We start from the raw sequence: 22,145 nt of genomic DNA, 5'->3' as shown, positions 1-22,145 counted from the left end.
TTGTACGCTATTTTCAGAAAATGATGTCGCTTATTGACACATTTTATCCTATAAAAGCGACACATCAGCACAATGTTTATTCTCTGAAAATAAGATGAGAAGGAATGACTTAAAGCAGGATGAAGCATTCTTGTTCGGGTTGATCGATGAGCACTTTTCTGTATTGGTCCAAAATTGCGTTCAATCGATCGATTTCCTTCTCTTTCTGACTGAGTTCATTTTTTAACGATTCGTTCTTTTCCAGCAGTGAACTCTCTTCTTGCCATTTCCTCAACAGCCTCTTGCGTTCTTCTCCAGGGCGAGGTGGGAATGGCAGTGATCGCCTTTTGGGTGGATTTAAGACGGTGGCTGCATGATTTTTATCTGAAATGATCATATAGCCTGTGTGTGTGTGAGTGATTTAAAAAGAAATTAACCAAAGCAAGATATTACGAAAGCATGACTAGAAAAAAAAAACCTTTTGCTTTCTCGCCTTCTACTACCACACATTGAGATGTCTTTATCGTAGACGACGGTTGCTTGCCAACAGCCTTGGTGTGATCCTTGGTTGGCGTGCTTAACAGCTCAACCAGGGCCGGATGTCCCCTCACTTTTACACACCATTCGCTTCCGTGTTTCGGATGAGTCGATAGATGACTGATAAGATGTGGAATAAAAGCAGTGGGAATATTTGTATACTTTATAAATAAACATAGTCTTTCTGGAGACATGGGAAATAGCTTTGTCTTTTCATCTGGGTATGCCTTTTGTGCCCATTTGATATAGTCGTCGGTTGGTGCACTGACCATTTTTGTTTACTCTTTCAGAAGAAAAAGAAAAAAAAAGCCTGCTGTTGACTCGTTTTGGTGTGAGTGTTTTCCCAAAAAAGGAGAAAAATACCAATGTATTTACCCCTCTTTTTTTTTTTTTTGGAAATAATTAAATAAATTGTATGAAAAGAATAGGACAGTATGTTAAAGATATGGTCTGCTTGGTGTTATAATGAAGATTTGATTTAAGGCCCACCTTAATAGTATCATACCACATACCTTCTGCTCTTTCTCTACTTTTTAAGGTTTCATTTCTCGTGACTTTGATTTCAGAATATAGACAACTTTAGATGATCTCGGACATAGTCTTTTATGAATAAAACCAATTTTAATCGTGTCATTATAGTTGGTGTGGCCTTTGATTGAGAATGACCCCATGGCATCCAACCCAGTTGAACAAATGCATAAACATGGATAGTTTCTTAGGCATCAGCTTGCTTTTGGAAACCACTTTACAAAATGTCTGTGTCAGAGTATTTTATTCAAGCAGACCTAGAGTGGATTTACTTTCATAGGGCTTGTTTGCAGAGAATACATGCATTGCCTGAATCCTTTCGCTCTTTTTATGTTGTTTCTGTCTGCTGTCAACCAAAGACTTTTTTTAAAGACATGATTCATATACTTTGCTGCTAGTAATCTTGGATTACAAAAACCTACATGGCGACTAATACAAAGTGCCAAGGCAACAGAAGGTGTAATGGCCTCTTTTTTCTTTTTCTTTTTTTTTTTCACTTTAAACGACTTGAATAGTTTCAGTCTTTTCTCTTTGTGCCAAAAAGGGTCCGTGTTCATGTCAGACATACTACACTCATTTATTCCTCTATCGACTCATTCGATTTATTATTTTTGCTTTTGTACGTTGGTGAATAATCCATTTATCAAAGAGAAAAAAAAAAAAAAAAAAGGACGATTGTGATGTTTTGATGATTGTGTTGCCTGTTGATAGCATGATCATAAAGAAGAATGAGAGAGAGAGGATATGTTGGCAGGAATAGAGTTATTTAATAAAGATACACCATCTTGGATTTATTCAGAATGTAATGAAAAGCATAGTACATCTATTCTGTATAAATTGGATTATAAGAGGAGTATTAAAAACAGTCTGACATGACCTGTGTCTTGTATTTCATTGGATACATTATCAGATTCGGGATAAAAAGAACATGATGTTGTACCAAAAAGGGGAAATGTTATGAAACAAAGCAAAAAGTTCACTCTTGCTATCCTTGATTTCTTGTTCGCCTTGTTATGACCTGTGAAGCCTTTTGTGAATTTGGATGCAAGACAGGATGTGTTTACAGTGGTCCCTTTTCTAACACAGCCAGTAGAGATAAACAATGTGCAAGTGCTTGTGACTCTGATAAAAGTAGATAGGATGACTATTACATTCCCCCTCCTTTGTTTGGTGATTTATGCTGTAATTAAAAGCAAAACGCTTTTTTTCAATCGTATTTTACATGCTTTCAAATCAATGTTGAAATAATAAATAAAAAAAAAAAAACCTCGTCTATCACCACTGAAACTGTGCCTTGCTTTTTGTCAAATGAAACTGTAGATTGAAAAAAAGAACTGATGACGATTTAGAGAGCGATGATTTGTACCAAAAGAAAGGCTAATCTATTGTCAATCCATCTGATGCTTGTTCCATCCTCCTATTGGCTTTGTGTTATACGCCATAGAGAGGAGGGATGATTTCATGGCCCGATTTAATGCAAAGGGGTTTAATATTGTGTAACAAAGATGAGGGTGAACCAATGACTTCATACTTGCTTTATTTCTTTTTTTCTTTTTCTTTTTCTCACACTTTAAAAATGAAATTCCTTGAAGTGAACTCACTTGAGTTGATAAACACAGCTTTTCGCTGGGAAACATCTGAATGTGTATTGACAGGACGTGTAGAAGCTTATTCTTGTAAGTAAAAGACATGGCTTGTATCGTATTGAATAACATGTGTTGTTAGGTAAATCGGCTGGAACAGATAAAAAGCTATTCAAGACATTAGAACATCGATACAATACGTTGGCACCTGGGTCCATTTCCCCTGATGACTTGCAAGTGATTTCCCCCTTTGGAAGGCTGACAGAGTCTACACCACGCAAGACCTTTTTTTATCTTTTGGCTACTTTAAATGCAGCTTTCCCCGATAATGACTTTGAGGATGTGAGACCCGAGCAGTTCATGAAGATGCCTTCGGTGGAAATGGTCATGAATTCTGTGAATACAACCTTATTTAACCTCGGTAATGATGTGATTGTGAATAAATACAGGCAAGTTGGATATAAAATCGATTTAGTTTTATTTTATTTATTTTGTAGATTGTGGGATGTGTTGGATGAGATTGTGCAATTCAACGAATGTGATGTGTACACATACAACTCAGATGTAGATGACGACCCAATGAATGAAGAAGAGGGTTACCTGTAAGTTGAATGATAAACACCTTTCTTTTTTGTACTTATTTGATTATTAGTTGGTCTTTGAATTATTTCTTTTTTAATCGAAAATTAAAACGTATGATTTTCTTTTCGATTAAAAGTGAAAGGTAAAAAAAAAGAGAAAAAGAAAACGTCTTATTGATTTGTTTATAGTTTAAATGCACCCATCGTACAAGAAGAAGAACAAGAATCAAGGTACAAATAATAAGAATCTTACATTTTAAACTAATGCTTTTCAATAGCCGATATGAGGATGAATTCGTGATGGACAATATGGAAGTTTAAAAAGAAAGAAGAGAGAGGATGAACAGGATGTGTAGAAGAAAGAGGAGGATGAAAGGGAATGAATTCAATTTCTATGGAAAAAAGTAGTGCAAGAATAAAAAGATGGAGTGTGCATCTACATTCGAATACAAAAGAGCTTCAAAAAAAAAAAAAGCTTTTGTGTATAAATTCATTTGCCTGAATTTAATAAAACTTAAAACTTGAACCTAAAAATATAATAAATCGCACGTTCTTGTTCAATCATCCAATTTGGCTAAGCCGGACTAAACAAAAAAAAAAAAAAAAAAAAAAAAAACAGTTCCCCGTTTCACGTGCGTTCAAGTGGGTCAAAAACACATGACAATTTCTCAGGCACAATTCTTTTTGACTTTTAAAAAAAGGACATGCCAAACAATAAATACTCGTTCGTTAAATAATCTATGCCAACTTTATTTTGAATCATCTTGGCTATGAGCACGATGGCCATAGAGTCTCTTTGTTCAGCTTTAGGAAGGAACAGTGTGCTTGAGGGATTCTCCTTTTTTTATAAAAATTCAGACAATGACCGCATCGTTTGTGTTGACAATGCCAGCAAAGATCCAAATTGTTCACAGTGTGCTATGACAAATTTTCTTTTCACATGGCACCTTAAACGCAACAATTGAGCATGACAACATCAAGGCTTCTTTAGGAATAAAAGAGGATTCAGAAACAGGCTTATGCTATAAAAAAAGTCGCGTTGGATTGAATCAAAGAGACTATAACCTCAAGATCACATTCAAACTACTTTTTTCTGATACTTAAAAGAGAATCATACTCTTTTTGTACAGTCAGCAGAGGTTGACGGATCGATTGATTTAGCTCTTTTGTTTTTCAAACGAGCCTGGACGGGGGGCATCCCGTACTATCCTGACGGTTTCTGCAGATCATCCTATGGATGCCTCCCCACCTTTTTTTTGCCTCTTTCTTATGGTCCCAAATCTGTGCTTGATTCAAATCTAATCTTTACACTACAGCTGCTAAACATGCATCGTCCATTTTTTTTATGGGTGGTCAATGAAGGATGCTGCTGCTCAAGTCAAACGTCTTGCTGGATCCGATCCATGTCCCTGCCAACCCCAGACAAGTTGGATGCTTACAGTCCAGCATTCAATCCCATTTTCTTCCAGAGCTCGTCGTGGCTCCCACCCTACGCTTTACCTTGATCGTGTCAGCCAAGGCGTCCAGAAGGGGGAGATCCAGGTCGCTGGACAACAACACGTAGGCCAATCCGGATACCTCTGTGGGCAAGATCGCTCCTCCGATGCTCAAGGACCTTCCCTGTACGGGGGAGCTCATCCTAGGGCCACTCGGAACATCGTGCTTGCTCTACGGCCTCCCGATCCCCTGCGTGGCTCAAAACGTCCGTTTCGCACCGGACGCGGGGTGATGTGTGGGTTGTGAAAAGCACCAGGCGAGAATCATGTCCGAGGTCGTCCGATGAAGGCAAACAAGGACGGGTCCCGTGCGGGGGTATGCACTTTGGGTGATCGGTACCGGTCAGGTGACCAGGCCGGATCCAGCGCAAGACGTTCTTTGTCCCCTGGCTGGGCTGAAAATGTCTGCTGAAAACATACGTAGGGTGGCTCGGTGAGGGGGGGGGGAGCGAACGGTCAGGCATAGGCGACGAAGCCTGATCTCGATGGTTTCTGGTAAGTCTCTGTCATCCGTTCTGATTCTAAATGAGGTCGGTTGTCTTCAACCAGCGTTGGCTGATCTCTTGTCCGTAAAAAGAAAACAGTCTACATTATTTCAGACATCAATTCAAATCCTCTTGTGACATCACGGGTAACGATCCAAGGATGTCCTCTTTCACTGGATCCGCTGCACGGACCCCTTGTGAAAAATCCGGAAATCCACAGAGGCATCGTGTGAAGGAAAACGTGTGAGGACAAAAAGGGATGTGTATTGTTATTTTATGTGGATTCGTTTAGCATGTTGGAAGCAGGTCAAGAGAAGAAAAGGAAAAAAAGAAGGGTTCAGTCTTGTTCCTTTCAAAGCACCAAGTTTTAAAAAAAAGAAAGCTTGGATCCATCTACTTTTCATTCGTCGATACTATCTTTCAAAAGAAGTAGGTGTCAGATACACTGTGTCTGAAACATGTTCCTCCCTGTTCAATCACACAACCCGACTCCAATTTCCTTCCTTTCTTGATCATGTCGCGTAACCCAAGTTTCTGAAGTCCCCTTCTTTCTTTGTCTAGTTGTATGGCCTACCTTGACTATTTTTAAAACTCTCAAACCTGGAAACGCGTTGTTTAGCTAATTCACTGATGACGAAAACAAAAATAAGGCATGCTGACATGTACCGGGAACACATTCTTGGCATGTCCATCTCTTTTTGAAAACAAGTTGAATTGGCTGATTGCAAACCAAGTGATACTCTTAAAAGGCCATGCGTTTTGTGTCTACTGACAGAGTAGGAGGACGTGGTACAGGGTGATGAATGTGTCTGAGGAACAGATGGATGTGCGTGATTTTGTCATTTTAGTATTTCAAGAGACAGTATGCTTGATGCAGGTCAAAGAGAGAGATCGTTGATTCAGAACAGGACGTAAAATGAGAAAAATGGATGCAAAAGGTATGTCTGATGATCATTTATCAGATCATTCTCTTTAACATCCTACCTTCATCTCAGTCCTTTTCTTTACCAACCTCAGCGTCATCCTAGCCTTCGTTTTAAATACAACCTGTCCAAAGAGGTTTCTTTACGGCTCATTGTATTTTACATTTGTCAACCATCAGCAGGACCTCAACTTGTGTTTCATCGTCCATTTTAGTTTTACAAGAGAAAGGTAGCTTTTCAAAAAAAAAAAAAAGTCTTATAAATGGTTTGCTTCATGAAAGCAGGAAGCTCTCTCGTTCATCCATTTATACAAAATAAATGGTTTACTAGGCATCTGTGGTCAATTCACTCACGTCACACCCATCTGGATTTCAGAATTCATCTCGCTCTCTTTCATATCAAACTCAACCATTCTAACCTCTTCCGCTCTACTGGCCAACGAGCAACGTCAGTTATCTGAGCCAAAAAAAGAAAGAGAGTGCGCTAGGACAAGGACAATTATTTCTTTGCAAGCCCGCCTATTGCTATTTATATTCTTGGCATAAATCAATTCAGACTCGTTCGGAGAACACGTTTTCTTTTGGGGGAAATTGGATGGCCTTGAACATAACTACAAGGCTCATGTTTACTAAAAAGTATGAGACAAGATGCTAAAAATAAAAGAGAGAGAGAGTGTTTGTGTGTGATTGTGACAGAAAGTGGATGATGAACTGTTTTTTTTCTTTCCCAATCCTATTTGGGCGGATAGTTTGCTAAAATAAGAAGAGAGGTCTGTGCTCTTTTGGATCACTCAAAAAAGATTTGGAGTCAGACAGAAACGTGGCAATCAACGTGGACGGTTTCTAAAATGGAATAAAAAAATACATTCACTTTAGATGCGTTGACTAAGCATGGCTGTACAGCGGTATTTTTTCATTTCACTGCACCCAAAAAGTAGAATCGGTTTATATTACAAATGGGACCCTATCATTCTTGAAAGAGCATTCTATCCTTTTAACAGATCAAAGGGGAAAGCAATACACAGTATTGTTTATGGACAGTGTAAAGACTCATAAACAGATTAGGACCAACATCATTCTGTTACAATTGACAATGAGGGGGAGACGATCAAAAAGATAGAGTTCACGATGCTACTTGCCATTCTAGGTTCTGACTGAATCCAACTGGTATTGAATGAGCTATTTATTTCTAAACAAAAGATGTCTCAAGATCACCAAGACTGTGCTGAACCTGTGGATGATTCTATTGGACTTGAAGGATAGGGAAAAAAAGCAACAGTGATTTGTTTGTTTGCATCAAAAAGAAGAAGCATTACACGAAATTCATTATTTGACTTTAATTAATTTACTCGCTCACCCCCCTTTTGATATCCACCAGTTATATTTTTTATTTTTAATTAAGAAAACAAAAAAGGTAAAAGCATGGAAAGGAGGAGAGAGAAAGAAAGAGAGAGAGAGAGAGAGAGTTGGTATAAAAAATTAAAATTCCCCTCCTCTCCTCCCTCTCCCTCCTCTTTCTTTTCTCCTTTCTAATTTTCTGTAATCATTTTTTCTTTTTTTTTTTTTTTTTTTATCAACAATGACTTTGAATTCACCGACTTTTCAGTGGTCAATAGCTTCAGAACAAGAGATTTCAATAAAAGAATTACTTGAAAAGTATACAGACGATCATGAATTACTAAAGTATGTGTTGATGGCGAAATCAGAAGAAGACAAAGTAAACTTTTTTTTTTTGTGTTAAGAAAGGCATCTCGTTTTCTTTATTTAAACCTTGTACTCTAGAGACAGACAGCCAAAGCGATCTTAAAAACCGAACAAGCCAGGATCCATCTCCGTCGACTGGACCTTCAACTCGCCAAAGAACAAAAACCAAGACGCGCGCCTTATCATGTCCCTCATCTGGCACCTGTTCGTCCCGACGATTCATCTTATCCACATTCTGCTCATCCACTCTGTCGTCCCTATCTTGCCACGCCTGTATCGCCTACGGATAACAAAAAGAGGAATTCTCTGGATGATCAGCATCATAAAGTCATGAGTGCACTCAAAGCAAAACTTCAACGGGGTCCACTGGCCTATGAAAAAAGACAGCGCACATTACCTACACCCCCTCGATTACCACCCATTGATACCTGTATCGGAAGATCCTTTGTAAATAGACATCTCTGACAACTTCCATCCTCTCTCTCTCTTTGGTGAAGGAAATAGAAATGTGTAAAGACCAACAAAAAAAAAAAAAAAAATAAACTGCGGGCATTTTATTACTTTTTTTTTTTTACCTATTCACAATCCACATTGACTGTTGCGCTGTATGCACTTTGGACATTTGGTTCTTTTTTTAAGCATGGTCTAGAGGAGAGTGAGATGCGTGTTTCTTTTATTAAAACTCAAATGACAGAAATTGGATGCGGGTCACTTTTTGTACTTCTGAACCCGGATTCCCATCTTTTGACTCGAATAATCAATAAGAAAGGGGGGTGAAATCAGTTCATCCGAAAGTGACGGATGCTTTTATGCTGCTGTGTTCTCCTGTTGAAATGAGGATCTGTTCAATCAACCATTCATGATTTGAATGACAAGCAACGAATTGGATTGTGTGACATTAGGATGAATCAGGGCTCCTTGACTTTCATGATAAGCACTTTGTTCTTTAGGTGACACCATGATCTCATGGTGACTCGCTCTCTTTTTAATGATTCTATGTTCAAAATGGACAAGTTTCATAAAAAAAGGCCTTTAAAAAACCTATTTTGGCATTGTAGCTGGGGCACAAACACATTGTTTCCTTTACTTGTAAATCCAGCAGCACATGGTCATGAACACTCAAGGAATTCATTAGGCTTCAAGCCAATGAGCTAGCTAGCAAAGCTTCCTGACAACAATCACGATACAAATTGAGTCCAGTCGAAAGGGCAGTCCAGATGACAGATCGTCAAGTACCTTGGCTCTTGGTGATAGCCTCTGGTGAAGAGGTGGGGGGATGGAGTCAGACATAAGCTCTCGGGCAGAGAATTGTTAGTGAAACTTGGCTTGGTCTTGACGATAAAGACAAATCAAAAGGATATCTCATTCAGGCACCGACCAATCTCAAGCGCTCATGGTCATTCATGCTGGCTAGACGTGTGAACATGCATCCTTAAGCATAGGATACCATCTTGATTGCCTAGAGTGTTTTGGCCTGGGGGTGTTTAGCCATGTCTTTTTGATCATCCGTACTCGGTTGGGTCTCTCAATCTTTAGGATGTCTCACAGGGTCTCAGCGAGTCTCTTTGCCAACAGAGATATTCAGGCCAACAAACAAGAGACGACTGTCTTTCTTTTGACACAGTGGATCGAATGGATGAAATAAAGGTGGCCACTGTCGGTATTTCCCCGCCTCCCTTCCCTAAATGAAGCACAAGTCAATGAAACTGAGACAGTCAGATGAGACTTGGCGAGTAAAACAATCTTTGGAATCGTTCAAGGAGATTCATCTTTATTCACATCAGAGCCTATGTGATAAAGAGAAGAGGGCGAGCTCTGAGGATCATTTGAAGAAAGTCTGTGGATGAATCTCAACCAGAGAAAGAAGGATTTTGAACGAGTGAGCCAGCTGAACACTGCGTGTTGCATGTATTCATTTTACATTGCTGGTCACTGACTTTATTGCTCAAGAGTTCAGCGGCACTTTTACTCTTGAAAATAACGCGTTTCTTCAAAAAACTAGTGAATGCATTCAAAAGGGTTGCTTACTACTTCATAAGGCGTTTTGGTAACTACTTTGAGGGGGGGGGGCAGTTGACTCAAGTAAAAGCCCAGGTCTTTTTGCTTGCTATTCAAAGTTAATGTGATTCCTACTTTTATTGTAGAGTGTAATGAAGGGGTTTATTTTTGGATGATGTAAAGATGCAGTGTCTTTTATGCCATACAAAACTCAGACGGTACTATGTCTGAACGAGTAAACTTTTCAAGCCGATGATGGCACACTGCTGTTCATAGCGAACGAGGGATAAAATCAAGACAGTGATCGATCTTTCACCCACCAAATATACTTTACCACCTTGCTGTGTGAGCTCGCCCAACTTTTCTAAAGCCTTTACGATGCCTTGATATTCTTCCCTTTGCAAGAATTCTTGTACAGATTTAATTTCTAATGTTTCGTCTGCTTCTGGATCGATCAAGCCGAGATCTTTGAGATCCTTTACGGTAGTAGGTAGCGTGTCTCTTTCGGTCACTGTGTTGATAAACTCAAAAGGTTCATCGGATTCTGAAACGAGATGAATACCACGAGAGGCCGTGATAAGTAAATCGTGTGCTTGCTGAACAGGAGGAAACGAAGCCGGTTTCAATTTCTTGTCTTGCTTTGTGTTGGATGTGCTTTCTTTTTTATGAGATGGAGGATTGATGGTTTGGTTGTTTAACATTGCCATATAACTGTCATTGTCTGTCATTTTTCAAGATAAAAAAAAAAGAAAAGAAAAATACACAAAAGATGAAATGTGAACCATTCAAAAATAGGTCACTGCGTCATTCGAAAATAATTAGCTGCAAATCATAATGGAGCGGGGTGTCATAGTACAATGGACAATTGTCGGAAACATCTCAGCAAGTCGTACGCCATCGAAAGGGATCAGCAATTTTTATTGACATGGAAAAAGACTTTTATTCCCAGAGAGTATGAAATGGATGCCAAAAATCGATTTCTGTTATTGTAGTCTAGGAGATAGATCTATCAAAGAAGTCACGTCTCTCCATTTTAAATCATCCTCTTCAGTTGAGAAGAACGATGCTAACGAGAAGATTGTCAAAGATGCTCTTTTACATCGGAAAGAACACGACACGCCCAACTCTAGGGACCCAATAGAAGCAAATGCTTAAGCAAGTTTACATCACTATTTTGAATGACTTTATGTGATACAAGAGGAAATGAATAAAAAATTACTCTCGGTTATATTCATAGGCATCTAAAGTCCCATATTGAAGGTGTTCTCCTCTGAATGCTAAAGAGTACAAAAGTCTAAAGGAAGCTATTCTGGTATCTATCAACCAAGTCCTTGGAAGTCTCAAAGAAATTCGAGAAATTATCCCTCCTTTTCTCATACGAACTATGCCCAAGTTTTCGCTATTCTTTCCAAATTACTTTTTCCCAAATTATTTTATTGTTTTTCTCAAAATTTGAAATAATAAATAGTCTAAACATTCTAATCGTCATTATCATCATCATCACTGTTTGTATAATCCGTCGTACAATCAATCTGTGTGATTTCATGCGTGAGGATATTCATGGTCGTCAACTGTCGACCATAGACACAGCCTGTGTCCAACCCAAAGGTATACTGCTGCAAATTCAATCCACGTCCAGCATCATGTCCATAATAAACGACGGTGTTATCACTCGAAAGGCTCTTTTGATTCGAGTTCCATTCAACACCCCACTGGGTGCCCTTGCCACTTTTCGGTGTGGGCTCTTGATGCTCGTCAATGTCACGCATGTTCATGACCAGGTAAGGAACCTGGTCTTTCAAGGCAAGAATGTTTGGATCTAAACCTCCATGGACCACGATCGTGTTGTTTAAAAATGGGATGTGAAGTATGACTGGACAAGAGACCAAGTAATCATACTGATCCTGTGTCATGTTTCTAATAAAAATAAGCATGTCTACAAAACAAAGCAAAGCAAAACTTACAAGGCCAAAGGCTCATGGTAATTTTTAAATTTCAAAGGGTCAGGTACATCTCCCTCTGGCATGGTTTCATCCTCTGGCTGCATTTTATCTTGTCCATTGACCATTTCAAACGTCTTGAATCGAATCAGCTTATCATCATGATTACCACGCACACACAAGAGACCCAATTCTTTTGCTCTCTGGATCACACCCAAGCTATCGGGTCCTTTGGAAGTCATGTCGCCCGCCAGGATCATCTGGTCCCTTTCTGGGTCATAGCGGACTGCTTCCAACAGTGCATTGAATTCATCTAGACAGCCATGAAGATCGCCCGTCACAAAGATACGCTCCTTTTGTTGGAGTGCTGTGTCATTGTGGGTCACGATCTGAGTAAGATGTGTATAAGGTGAAAGAGGGTACTTTGTGTTGTTGTTAGCATCGTATTCATCCTCCATACTTCGCTTCTTGTTATTGGTCACAACAACAGGCACCACAATGACAATCAGGATCATCGCCATGATTCCTGCTGCTGCTACAGCATATTTCCACCACTTTTTTTTGTTTCTAGGATATGCATCGATGCTGTAGCTGTCTAGAAATCCCATGGCTGAAAAAAAGAAGAAGCAAAAAAAAAAAAAAAAAAGAAAAACAGAAAAAAAGTGTAGAAAATGAGGGTTGGATCATTTCCATATTTCTTGATAAAAATGACTCATGTCGTCTCAAGAGCATATCCATTTTGTCAGGTTTCAAATTCGTATTTATGTTTTCGTTCTGAAACAAACATTGGTTCAGTGCGTAGTTGACCCGGAAAAAAAATGTATCGACGCATGACGTCAAATGCTTAGTAAACCTTGAAGGCAGATTCAACGCTACTAAACACTGTCCGTCCCTTGTCTCCTTCGGCTCTTTCAACAGCCTTAAAGGCATTGCCATATCACTGACCCCTAATGATGAAATGTATATGCTTTGATCTTCAACCGACGAGTATGCACATGCATCGTCCTGTTGTCTCATCCTCTGGTGTTGTTGTCTACTGTGTACAGTCATCAGAATTCAAATTAAAATTTCGACCAAGGCAATAAGCACGCTCATTCGAGCAACTGTGGAAGCCATACTTGCCAAGGTATGGTCTTGAATGAATAGTATCATTTTGTGTCCTGTGAACAAGTCTTGTTCAAATCAAAAGGTGCTGTTGATCTCTATCCATCCTTGTCAAGGGTCAGTAGGAGCCTGCACTTTCTGAATGAGCTCTTGTGAGAATGCGTCCTATAAATCACAAAAAGGCATTTTTCTTTCTTTTGATGGATGTTTTATGAGAAGAGTAAGATCAGCCGTCGATGAACCAAAGGAACACAAGAAATCATGCTATACAAACCGCAAATCTATCGTCTATCTATTTTATTTTTACTGGATTCTCAAATCAGACTCACTTCCTTTTCTCCTCAACCCACCCATGGGTCTCATCCCGTCTCACAGCAAACGAAGTCGAGTCTCAGTAATTTTTCAAATTTCAATTTGGATGACTGTAACCCTCCGAAGACAAAGGACGCTTTTCTTTTTCCCTTTTTTAATCTTTTTTAATCTTTTTTAATCTTTTTTAATCTTTTTTTTTTTTTTTTTTTTTTTTTACATAAAGTATTATGTGTAGCGAGCATCCACCTTCCATCACTTCCATCATGCCTTGCAAATTATCCACCTCCTCTGTATCCCGGAGCTTGAAAAAACAAGCCACCTCTGGCTGTCCACACATTCGACTTGTACCCAACCTAGGGCCTGTGGATCAGAACTTTGTGTTTGACATTATCAAACGAGAGCTGAAACCGGGTGTTTCGTATCGTATCGGCCGATTCTCAGAAAAGAATTTTATAGAACCCAAACTTTCATTTAAAAGCAAGGTCGTCAGTCGTAACCATGCCGAATTATGGACAGAGCAAGGAAAGGTAACGGATGAAACCAGAGGGGAAGGGAAAAAGAGAGATATTCATGCGTCCGTTAGGTCTTTCTGCGTGACATCGGGTCTTCGAGTGGCACGTTTATCAATCACATCCGACTCAGTACGCCCAACCAGGAAAGTGAAAGGCAAGAACTCAGAGACGGAGACGTGATTCAGCTCGGTACAGATTATCAAGGTGGGCTCGAATCCTGTTATCGAGCCGTCCGTATTCGAATCGAGATCAACCGACAGCCAAGTGTCTACACACGTACCGCCTTTCAAAACCTGGCCGCCCGCCTGAATGCCTCTCAGGCCGTCGTCGAAGAATGCTGTATCTGTCTCTATCCGATGACACCCTCTCAAGCTCTTTTTGTCGCTCCCTGTTCGCATCTCTTTCATTTCAAATGTTCACGGCCCGTGATCTTTCAAAGTTACCCAGGCTTCTCTTGTCCGCTCTGTCGGCATTACTCTGATCTGGAGGCCAGTGTCGAGGTGGACGACGAGCTGCAAGAGATAGCGGATGGTTTGGTGAGGCACAAGCCTGTGCTGAATATGAATGCATCGGTGCCTAAGCTTTGAAAACAATAAACAAAAGACCTTCATACCCTCGAATTTTATCCAAAAAAAATTTTTTTTGAAGAGATGTTGGACAAGTACTTTTGTTTTCTTGTCAATGCCAATGAGAAGAAGCGAGAGTAGTGTATTTTACCCTTTATTGCTAAACTATACAACATGTGCAAATAACAGCACAATTAAGCTTATCTAAATCTTTGTTCAGTCACTCACTAGCTGATTCGCCTTGGCTAGATTGATTCATGTCATCCATGCCTTGATCGTGAAATGGCTGTGTGCTGTATTTGGATCAGGCACAGATCGAGTACAAGCATATTGCAATTGTATAGACAGTACTTTATGAATCAGAATCAACGCAAACTGTTCACATCACACTGACAACAATCTTATAAATAACTCCAAAAGAGTCCCATCATAATATCTGGTAACCAAATCCCACTGTTGATAACATCCCAAAAGTCAACAACCATGAAAACTTCCCATGTCTGTCTTTAATTTTTTACATGTACAGGACAAGTTGAATTTCAGCAGAGAAATAAATGTATGCAAAAGAGTGCCCAAAACAGTTTGAAAATGGCTTTTTTTTTTAAAAAAAAAATAGTAAACCAAAATCTGTTATTTCACTTGCCATCCTTATTCACTCGTCATGCTAAATTATATTGTATCACTTACTTTATTGTATAACCTGCGCCGAGCTGCGGCATCCAATGAGCCTCATTAATCTTCACCCCCAATACAAGGTGGATAAAAAACCCATTTAACTGAAAGGATAGAAAGAGGATTCATTCTAGAATGGCTGCTGTTCTTAAGTGATGACCTTGTATAGAATGAATTGAAATTTATATAATAAATAACCATAGTAACATTTGAAGTTAATGATGGTCCAGTACTTGTTCACAACCAATGAGCCTCTTCAAGGAGGTGTTATCAACTGTTCTATACAAGAAAAGGTTGCCATACTCTGTGTTGTAATATTTCTTGGCTAATAAAAAAAAAAGGACGGTTGACTGGTCTGCAAGAGTAACAAACAAAAAGGATTATAAAGTTAGAACATGCAGTAAGAGTAGTAGTCGAGTACGTGAAAGTTTCATCTTTTTTTTTTCAAATGTAATTTTTAAATGAAAGAAAATGCCCTAGACGAAAAGTAAATAATAACAAAGAAAGTTACACGAGTAAGAAGGAGAACGATGCTTTATTTTTGACATGTTTTGTGTAAACATGGATAAATTAAAAAAAGAAATGTGCGTAGGGTGATGTATGAATGTGTATGCTGTGTGATGTGTTAAGGGGAGTTATCTACATAATTGAGAACGACACCAACAAATTCATCTAATATTTTATTTGAGTCAACATATTTTATTCCTTCTTGTTTTTCTTTAAAGGATAAGAATGTATGCATAGATGGCAACACGCGGTCACTGAGTGGTATGTTGACCGAATCTTCCTTTGTGTATTGACTGCAAGTACTGCTCGTGCTACTGTTGCTACTGCTACTGCTGCTACTTGTTCGTCGTTGTAAGATGGGTGATGATAGTTCTGGTAAAAGAGGAGAATACCAGTGACGATTCATTTGATGAATCGAGGGCAACTCAATCTTTTGCTGTAAGCCACTGTAAAAGGGTAATTCGTTTAAATCATGGCCTGTTAAGCTTGACGCTTTTCGTTCAAGCATCATACGTCGACCGAGTCTTCTGGCGATTTCTTCTCTCACAAAGCATTGCTTCTCAATCGAATCATGTTCACCAAACTTTTGACGCGCCAGACGGTAGACTCTACATCGTAAATCATTCTGTCTGTTCTTTTCTCTATTCTCAGCTCGCCATTTACGCATTCTGTCATTATTGCTATAAAAGAAGATAAGAAGAATGCTTTTTTTTTTTTTTTCTACATCTTCAATTACCTCTCAGTCGTTTCTTCCTTTGAAATTATCTTTTTTGCGTGTCCCTTCCATCGCTTTTGATCACGACTTCTTATATAAGGTATATTGTGAATATTAGGATTTTCCATATGTCGCTTTCTGTGTCAAATAAAAATTAGTTTAAGGAGGAGGAGGAAATGATGTTGTTTTATTACAAATTAGAACGGGTGGCGAATACTAAAATAAAAAAAAAGTTTAGTTTTCACTCTAAATCAAATCGTATCCTTATTACATTTAGGGCATTGAGGACAAGGGAATATCTTTGAAGTTACTTGTTCTTCATCTAACATCATCTTTTTTATTTATTTAAAAAGGGAGAGAGAAAAAAAAAAAAGAAAGAATAAATGTTTATAAATAAAGCTCTTTTTTTTTATTTTTCATTATTTTGCAATCTATCCATAATTATTCAAATACTAAAAGATTTGCATGTTTACAGGAATTGGGGGTGTAGAGAATGATATATTTTGGCGGGAAAAGGGGGTTTTATATCAGATGATATTATAAACAATACAGTTTGATTTTCAATATTTCTTCATTACTACCTTTTACGTTATTACTTTTATGTTTATACATTGTGACTTGAACAATTTATATAAAAAAAGAAATTATTGTTTGTTTTTACTTTGTGTACACCTTTTTTTTTTTTTTTTTTCTCTCTTTTGTGTGAATATCTATCATCATCATCATTCTAATACCCTTCCTTTTTACATGTAAAAAAGACACACATTCGTTTGTAGTAACTTCATCTTTACCCTTCTTTACTATAATCACAATTATATTGTACATGAAACTATGCTACACAAAAAGCAGTAAAAGATTCTTTTTATTACTCTACGCACGTATCTGTAGATCATCCTCTTTCCCCCCCTAAAGAATATACAAGATCAAAATGAAGGATAAATTCGTTTGTGGAAATACAGCTTTTTTTTTTTTTTTTTTTTTTCTAATCGAAACCGAAAAAGGTATTGATTTGTTAACATAAAAGATGTGTAACTTTTCAAAGTGTTGATTATAGGCAGGATATACAGATTTATTAAAACGTATTTTATTTCACAAAAAAGTATAAGGTTAATAATTAATGCTAGAGAAAATAACAAGCAAAAAACAAATAAATAAATAAAAATAAAAATTCAATTTAACTGAAAAAAGCCTAGTTTTTTTGCTTTTATTGTTTGTTGCATGACAATTTCGAATTCTGATATTTTATTCAATTTCACATATGATGCCAATGCGAAGTTTTTTAATCAGCGATGTTTTAAATTAACCAATCAGCAACTCTTTATAATCTCACTCAATAAAGAGGTTCAAACTACATCCTCAAACACCACAGCTTAAAATTAGGCAATAATTGTAGGTGCAGCTTTTTAGATAATATGTTTGAAATAATACCAGTATTTGAATCATATCTACTTAAGATCATTCAATTTCGTAATGTCGCTTTCTCTATTGATAATGTACAATGTAATTTAAGCTATACAAAATAAGAAATAGGCTCCAAATAGATTTTCATGTCTGTCATTCCTTGCATAAATAAATTCTATAACAAGCCCAAATTTTTGGATTCGCTCAATGGTGTATCATCACCAGTAATCATGAACTGTTTTAAAAAGTCATGACTGATCAATTGCTCGTTCAACAAAGATACTCCTTCATTTTCAAAATGCTCATCTCTTTTGGATTTCTTTCCATAATAATCGCTTTGTTAAAGTATGCTTACATTTTAGAGGACCTTGTAGCTCTTTTAATCATGATGTCTGACTAAAAAAAAAAAGAACTAGGACTGGTTTCTATGGACCATTTTCATAACTAATGTCCAATTCTTTGGTATCATTAGCCATCTTTGGAAGTCTATCAGCGTTTTCATCACTCTATTCTTTGCAGTAAAACATGCAACTTTCTTAATTTTGTTCATTCAATGGGAGAAAAAAAAATGCTGTTAACTTGCTTTTTAAAAGGCCTCAATCTCATTGATTTACTTTTTTTTTTTTTTTTTTTTTTCGCTTAGTCGAAGCTGAATAGATTCACTGTTTAGTTGGTGACAAATTTGATAATGATCCATCATAATGAGATATTCCTTTATATCAATTTATAGTAGAAGAGATGTATACTATGGAGCGCATAAAGCCTTAGGAAATGTTGTTTAAAGAAGTTTATTCAAATTTAAACATGGCAAATATAAAAATTATAAAGGACATTGATTTAAATTGTCATTGTCATTATTATTATTGCTTGACTTTAAAAGCACACCAGTCTCCCTTATTTGGTGTTTTCTTTTTTATTTCATACACCAAGTGTTAGTGGGTTCAACTTATGTAACCAGACTATGTGAATATAAAATACTTGTACAAAAAAAAAAGTACGCCATTTTTAAAAATAACGACAAATCTACTAATTGGAAAAAAAAAAAAGTTGCGAATTGAGATGTGAAACGATGGGTTGGCAGAGGGGCTACTGTATTTTGAAACAGTACAAAAACAAGTTTTAATAAAATTATAAAGTTGTACACATCTTATTCAATAACGGATGAAATTCATTTAAAGGAACAAAAGGGGTAACATCACGCTTCTCATCTCCTATCTTTCTTTTTTTTTTTTTTTTTTTTTTTTTTTTTTTTTTTTTTGGGTTGGAAACATGCATAGAGCAAGCAAGAGTCATGGTGTTTAAATGTAAAGTAAGTAATACATTTATTAGACGGTTTAGTGTATCGAATGATAATAGCCTTTTATAAAGTTCATTCTGTAAATGGAATGAAGCCATTGCTTCAACACCAGGCCAAATGGTTGTTATAAACTCTTCAAGCTAAAAAGGAGAATTCAATCCATGTTCCTCCTCATTCTAGTACATCATCCTCTTTCACGCGAGCATCGTATCAGAAAGAAAAAAATAAAATCAGCAGGGTGACTTCTACATTGAACGCATACAGTCTGACTGAAAGCTATTTAGGACTTGTGATTTATCAAATAAATTATGTCAACCTTTATTGAATAGAGGAAAATACTGTTTTTCAACCGTGATTTTTAATCATAAACGTAACGCTATAGTAGCTAACTGTTCTTTTTTTTTGGGACCACAAACAATAAAAAAAAAAGCGCAGAAGCTGAGTCGATCCTGAGAAACAGTGGCTTCATGCACCACTTCTAGTATCCATCATTCTATTTACGCTATCTTTGCCGATGATTCAAAAACATAAACCAATCACATCCTTTATTTTTATTCAAGGCTGAATACACGATTCATTTCCTAAAGTGAATGGCTTGTCTAAATCCAGATTATTTTCCAAGTCATATCTCTGTGTTCTTTCTTGAAACCAAATGGATCTTTTGATTATAAAATCAACTGGAAAAAACTCTTTTTATTTTCTCTTTTTGGAAATTGTGTGCTTTTTGGTATCTTGAGGCTTTTAGAGATTATCTTTTCTCCCCCCCCCCCTCCTTTGTGTGGGAGCGATCTACGTAACAAGTGTGACACAATGCGGGGTAGTGACTTGGCTTCGAATGAATTAACAGAGGCTTACATGATGTATACAAGAATGATTCAGATTTCTCAAGTAGGAAATATAAGCATTATAAAACATATCCAATGATAGAGGATGAAAAAATAAAGAAGGAGAACAAAAGAAAAATGTTCAAAAAGAAAAATAAGGGCAGTCCACAGATATACACCTGAGTTTTTACTTTCTCCTTGAAAATCTCTCTATTTCTCTTTCTTTGGTGCCGTTTCTCTTTTCCTTTGATAGTAATTCTTTTTTAGGAAATATAAAAGCATATAAAATAGGATCTATTTTCTACTTTCTTTTTATTTCATTTTATATAAACCATGTCATCTGAACTTCAAGACGTTGAATCCAAATATCAACACTCTCATCACATACCCGTCGCCGCTCCACCTACCATTGCCAATCCTGGTCCATTGGGTCTTTGCGGTTTCGCATTGACCACATTTGTCTTGTCTCTCCATAATGCTGGTGCTGGTTTGCCTGCTACTAGTCCACACGGTGTTGTTACTGGACTTGCTTTCTTTTATGGTGGTTTAGTTCAGGTAGGACACATTCAATCTGATAAAAAAACCTACTTACCTCGATTGAATTAGCTTTTGGCAGGCATGTGGGAATTCAAGACAGGAAACACATTTGGTGCGACTGCGTTCTCTAGCTATGGTGGTTTTTGGTTATCGTTCGGTTTGATCTTTATCCCAGGCGCCAATATCACTGGTAGTTATGGAGGAAATACAGCCATTTTGGAAAAATCATTGGGATACTACTTGCTTGGCTGGACGATCTTCACAGGCATCATGCTCATCGCCTCTCACCGGTCTAGCATCGGTCTCGTCTCGCTCTTTTTCTTCTTGTTCTTGACCTTTATCCTGTTGACAGCCGGTAAGCTGAACAGTTCCATCAGCTGTCAGGTAGCCGGTGGTGCTTTGGGTATCATTACAGCTTTGATAGCTTGGTATAATGCTCTCTCTGGTCTGCTAACAAAGGATTCTTCCCATTTTACTTTGCCCGTCGGACGTCTTAATTAATTCCCCTCCTTCCCTTTTAATTAAAAAACAAGTTTTTTTGTTTGCTGTTTCAGCAAGACATTTTTTTTTTATTAATAAACTTACTAATTTTAAAGCATCCTACATATACTATCCTCTTTTTTTTTCTTTCTCCCTCCTGCATCACATTAAGGAAAAATAAAGTCATACTTTAAAAAGGGATGAAGGATAAAATATCCCCTAGATCTCTTCTTTATAATCCACATTCATACAAGAAAACAAAACTACTCGACTTTTGGAATAATTACTATAAAAGACTATTTTTTACCGCAGATCTTTTATACAGTTTTTAAAAGTATATGTCTGCATGCGTCTAGGCTTCTCCTTGCATGATCACATCTATACTTTTATTTTTTACAACTCCTTTATGTGATCCTCATAAAGGAAGGCAGCAAAGAAGAAACATAATTCGACTGTTTGAACGGTTTTTTGTTGATATAAAAAACCTTTTGATACATCCTACAAAGAGCTTTATTTTATTGAATCAAAAGGAAAAAAAAAAAAAGGTTTTGTTAATGAAAAAGATCATTTTGTCATCACAGATTATCTTATAAATGTAAAGCCTCCTTACTTATTGGAGCTAAAAAATAAACATTCAATGGTAAACAAAATTTTTTACTCTCTCTTAATTAAATCTACTTTTTGAGAAGAGAGCATGTGTTTATGAATTCAGAAAGTCTCTTTATCGTTAATACAATAGGATCCATCCTACTACTTCAAGAGCGTTTATGTTTGTTGATCCCAGCACGTTTATGTAAGGATCAGGCATTTATAATAACAGTAGCCTAGAACATAAACTTGGCTTGTGATCATAGCCTGCTAGATTATCTCATAAGCCTGCAACTTGCAAAACATGTATGGCTTGGTTTATTTTAGTTTTTATTATCATGTGCTTGTCTTTTAGTTTCGTGAACACAGAGGCATAGCATAATGACTGGATCATAATTAGATCCGCAGCTTATTTTCATAATTGATTTGATCTCGTCCAGGTAGAAACCGTACCTCTTTCAGTAGAGCCGCATCTCATTGATTCATTGATTGTGAAAGAGTCTGTGTCTGTTTACATACATTTTACCTTTTTAAAATAAAACAGAAAAGTAGAACATTAGCTCCTTTGTTTCCTAATTTCTATTTTATTTAAAAATTAAATGTCGCTTTTATTAAAAAGAAGTAATAAGAATCCTGTCAATGATATATCATGTTTAAAGATATTACTATGACATATTATATTATTACAGCACTTGTATTTCAAATGGTTAAACAGATGCAATATGTAAACGAGAAAAAAAAAAGGGGGGGGCTCTAAACCAACACTTTGAGAGCGCAGTGATACTGTAAAGAGCAAAACCTTTGAGTTTTTAAAATGATCCTTTCTGAAGGATGTCAGATAAAGACATAAAATTATTTGAGAAGGCTTATTATTGTG

The 22,145-nt window shown here is 37.1% G+C and overlaps 9 protein-coding genes across 9 annotated transcripts; 5 read left to right on the top strand and 4 right to left on the bottom strand.

Moving 5' to 3' along the window:
- Positions 1-109: 109 nt before the first annotated feature.
- On the bottom strand, positions 110-788 carry RO3G_10596 (uncharacterized protein; the record flags this gene model as incomplete). The annotated part of the gene is made up of 2 exons (XM_067665181.1): positions 110-323; positions 679-788. The coding sequence occupies 2 exons, from the start codon at positions 786-788 to the stop codon at positions 110-112; spliced, it is 324 nt and encodes a 107-aa protein (XP_067521282.1).
- A 1,832-nt stretch (positions 789-2,620) lies between these two features.
- Positions 2,621-3,529, top strand: RO3G_10595 (uncharacterized protein; the record flags this gene model as incomplete). The annotated part of the gene is made up of 6 exons (XM_067665180.1): positions 2,621-2,720; positions 2,770-3,048; positions 3,190-3,229; positions 3,280-3,351; positions 3,398-3,439; positions 3,487-3,529. 6 exons carry the CDS (start codon positions 2,621-2,623, stop codon positions 3,527-3,529), a joined length of 576 nt encoding a protein of 191 aa, XP_067521281.1.
- Positions 3,530-4,564: 1,035 nt separating this feature from the next.
- RO3G_10594 (uncharacterized protein) lies at positions 4,565-4,951 on the top strand (the record flags this gene model as incomplete). The annotated part of the gene is made up of 1 exon (XM_067665179.1): positions 4,565-4,951. One exon carries the CDS (start codon positions 4,565-4,567, stop codon positions 4,949-4,951), a length of 387 nt encoding a protein of 128 aa, XP_067521280.1.
- A 2,739-nt stretch (positions 4,952-7,690) lies between these two features.
- RO3G_10593 (uncharacterized protein) lies at positions 7,691-8,280 on the top strand (the record flags this gene model as incomplete). Its single annotated transcript, XM_067665178.1, has 2 exons — positions 7,691-7,828; positions 7,894-8,280. 2 exons carry the CDS (start codon positions 7,691-7,693, stop codon positions 8,278-8,280), a joined length of 525 nt encoding a protein of 174 aa, XP_067521279.1.
- A 1,754-nt stretch (positions 8,281-10,034) lies between these two features.
- Positions 10,035-10,541, bottom strand: RO3G_10592 (uncharacterized protein; the record flags this gene model as incomplete). Its single annotated transcript, XM_067665177.1, has 1 exon — positions 10,035-10,541. One exon carries the CDS (start codon positions 10,539-10,541, stop codon positions 10,035-10,037), a length of 507 nt encoding a protein of 168 aa, XP_067521278.1.
- A 750-nt stretch (positions 10,542-11,291) lies between these two features.
- Positions 11,292-12,361, bottom strand: RO3G_10591 (uncharacterized protein; the record flags this gene model as incomplete). The annotated part of the gene is made up of 2 exons (XM_067665176.1): positions 11,292-11,730; positions 11,778-12,361. The coding sequence occupies 2 exons, from the start codon at positions 12,359-12,361 to the stop codon at positions 11,292-11,294; spliced, it is 1,023 nt and encodes a 340-aa protein (XP_067521277.1).
- A 1,071-nt stretch (positions 12,362-13,432) lies between these two features.
- RO3G_10590 (uncharacterized protein) lies at positions 13,433-14,268 on the top strand (the record flags this gene model as incomplete). The annotated part of the gene is made up of 2 exons (XM_067665175.1): positions 13,433-13,696; positions 13,753-14,268. 2 exons carry the CDS (start codon positions 13,433-13,435, stop codon positions 14,266-14,268), a joined length of 780 nt encoding a protein of 259 aa, XP_067521276.1.
- Positions 14,269-15,544: 1,276 nt separating this feature from the next.
- On the bottom strand, positions 15,545-16,473 carry RO3G_10589 (uncharacterized protein; the record flags this gene model as incomplete). Its single annotated transcript, XM_067665174.1, has 4 exons — positions 15,545-16,106; positions 16,163-16,279; positions 16,336-16,357; positions 16,413-16,473. The coding sequence occupies 4 exons, from the start codon at positions 16,471-16,473 to the stop codon at positions 15,545-15,547; spliced, it is 762 nt and encodes a 253-aa protein (XP_067521275.1).
- A 3,523-nt stretch (positions 16,474-19,996) lies between these two features.
- Positions 19,997-20,701, top strand: RO3G_10588 (uncharacterized protein; the record flags this gene model as incomplete). The annotated part of the gene is made up of 2 exons (XM_067665173.1): positions 19,997-20,218; positions 20,270-20,701. 2 exons carry the CDS (start codon positions 19,997-19,999, stop codon positions 20,699-20,701), a joined length of 654 nt encoding a protein of 217 aa, XP_067521274.1.
- Between the last annotated feature and the right edge of the window lie 1,444 nt (positions 20,702-22,145).

The sequence above is a fragment of the Rhizopus delemar genome, genomic scaffold, assembly GCF_000149305.1.
Source record: "Rhizopus delemar RA 99-880 supercont3.8 genomic scaffold, whole genome shotgun sequence".
Lineage (NCBI taxonomy): Eukaryota > Fungi > Mucoromycota > Mucoromycetes > Mucorales > Rhizopodaceae > Rhizopus > Rhizopus delemar.
The sequence above is the reverse complement of the archived record's forward strand: the minus strand, read 5'-3'. Positions and strand labels throughout refer to the sequence as shown.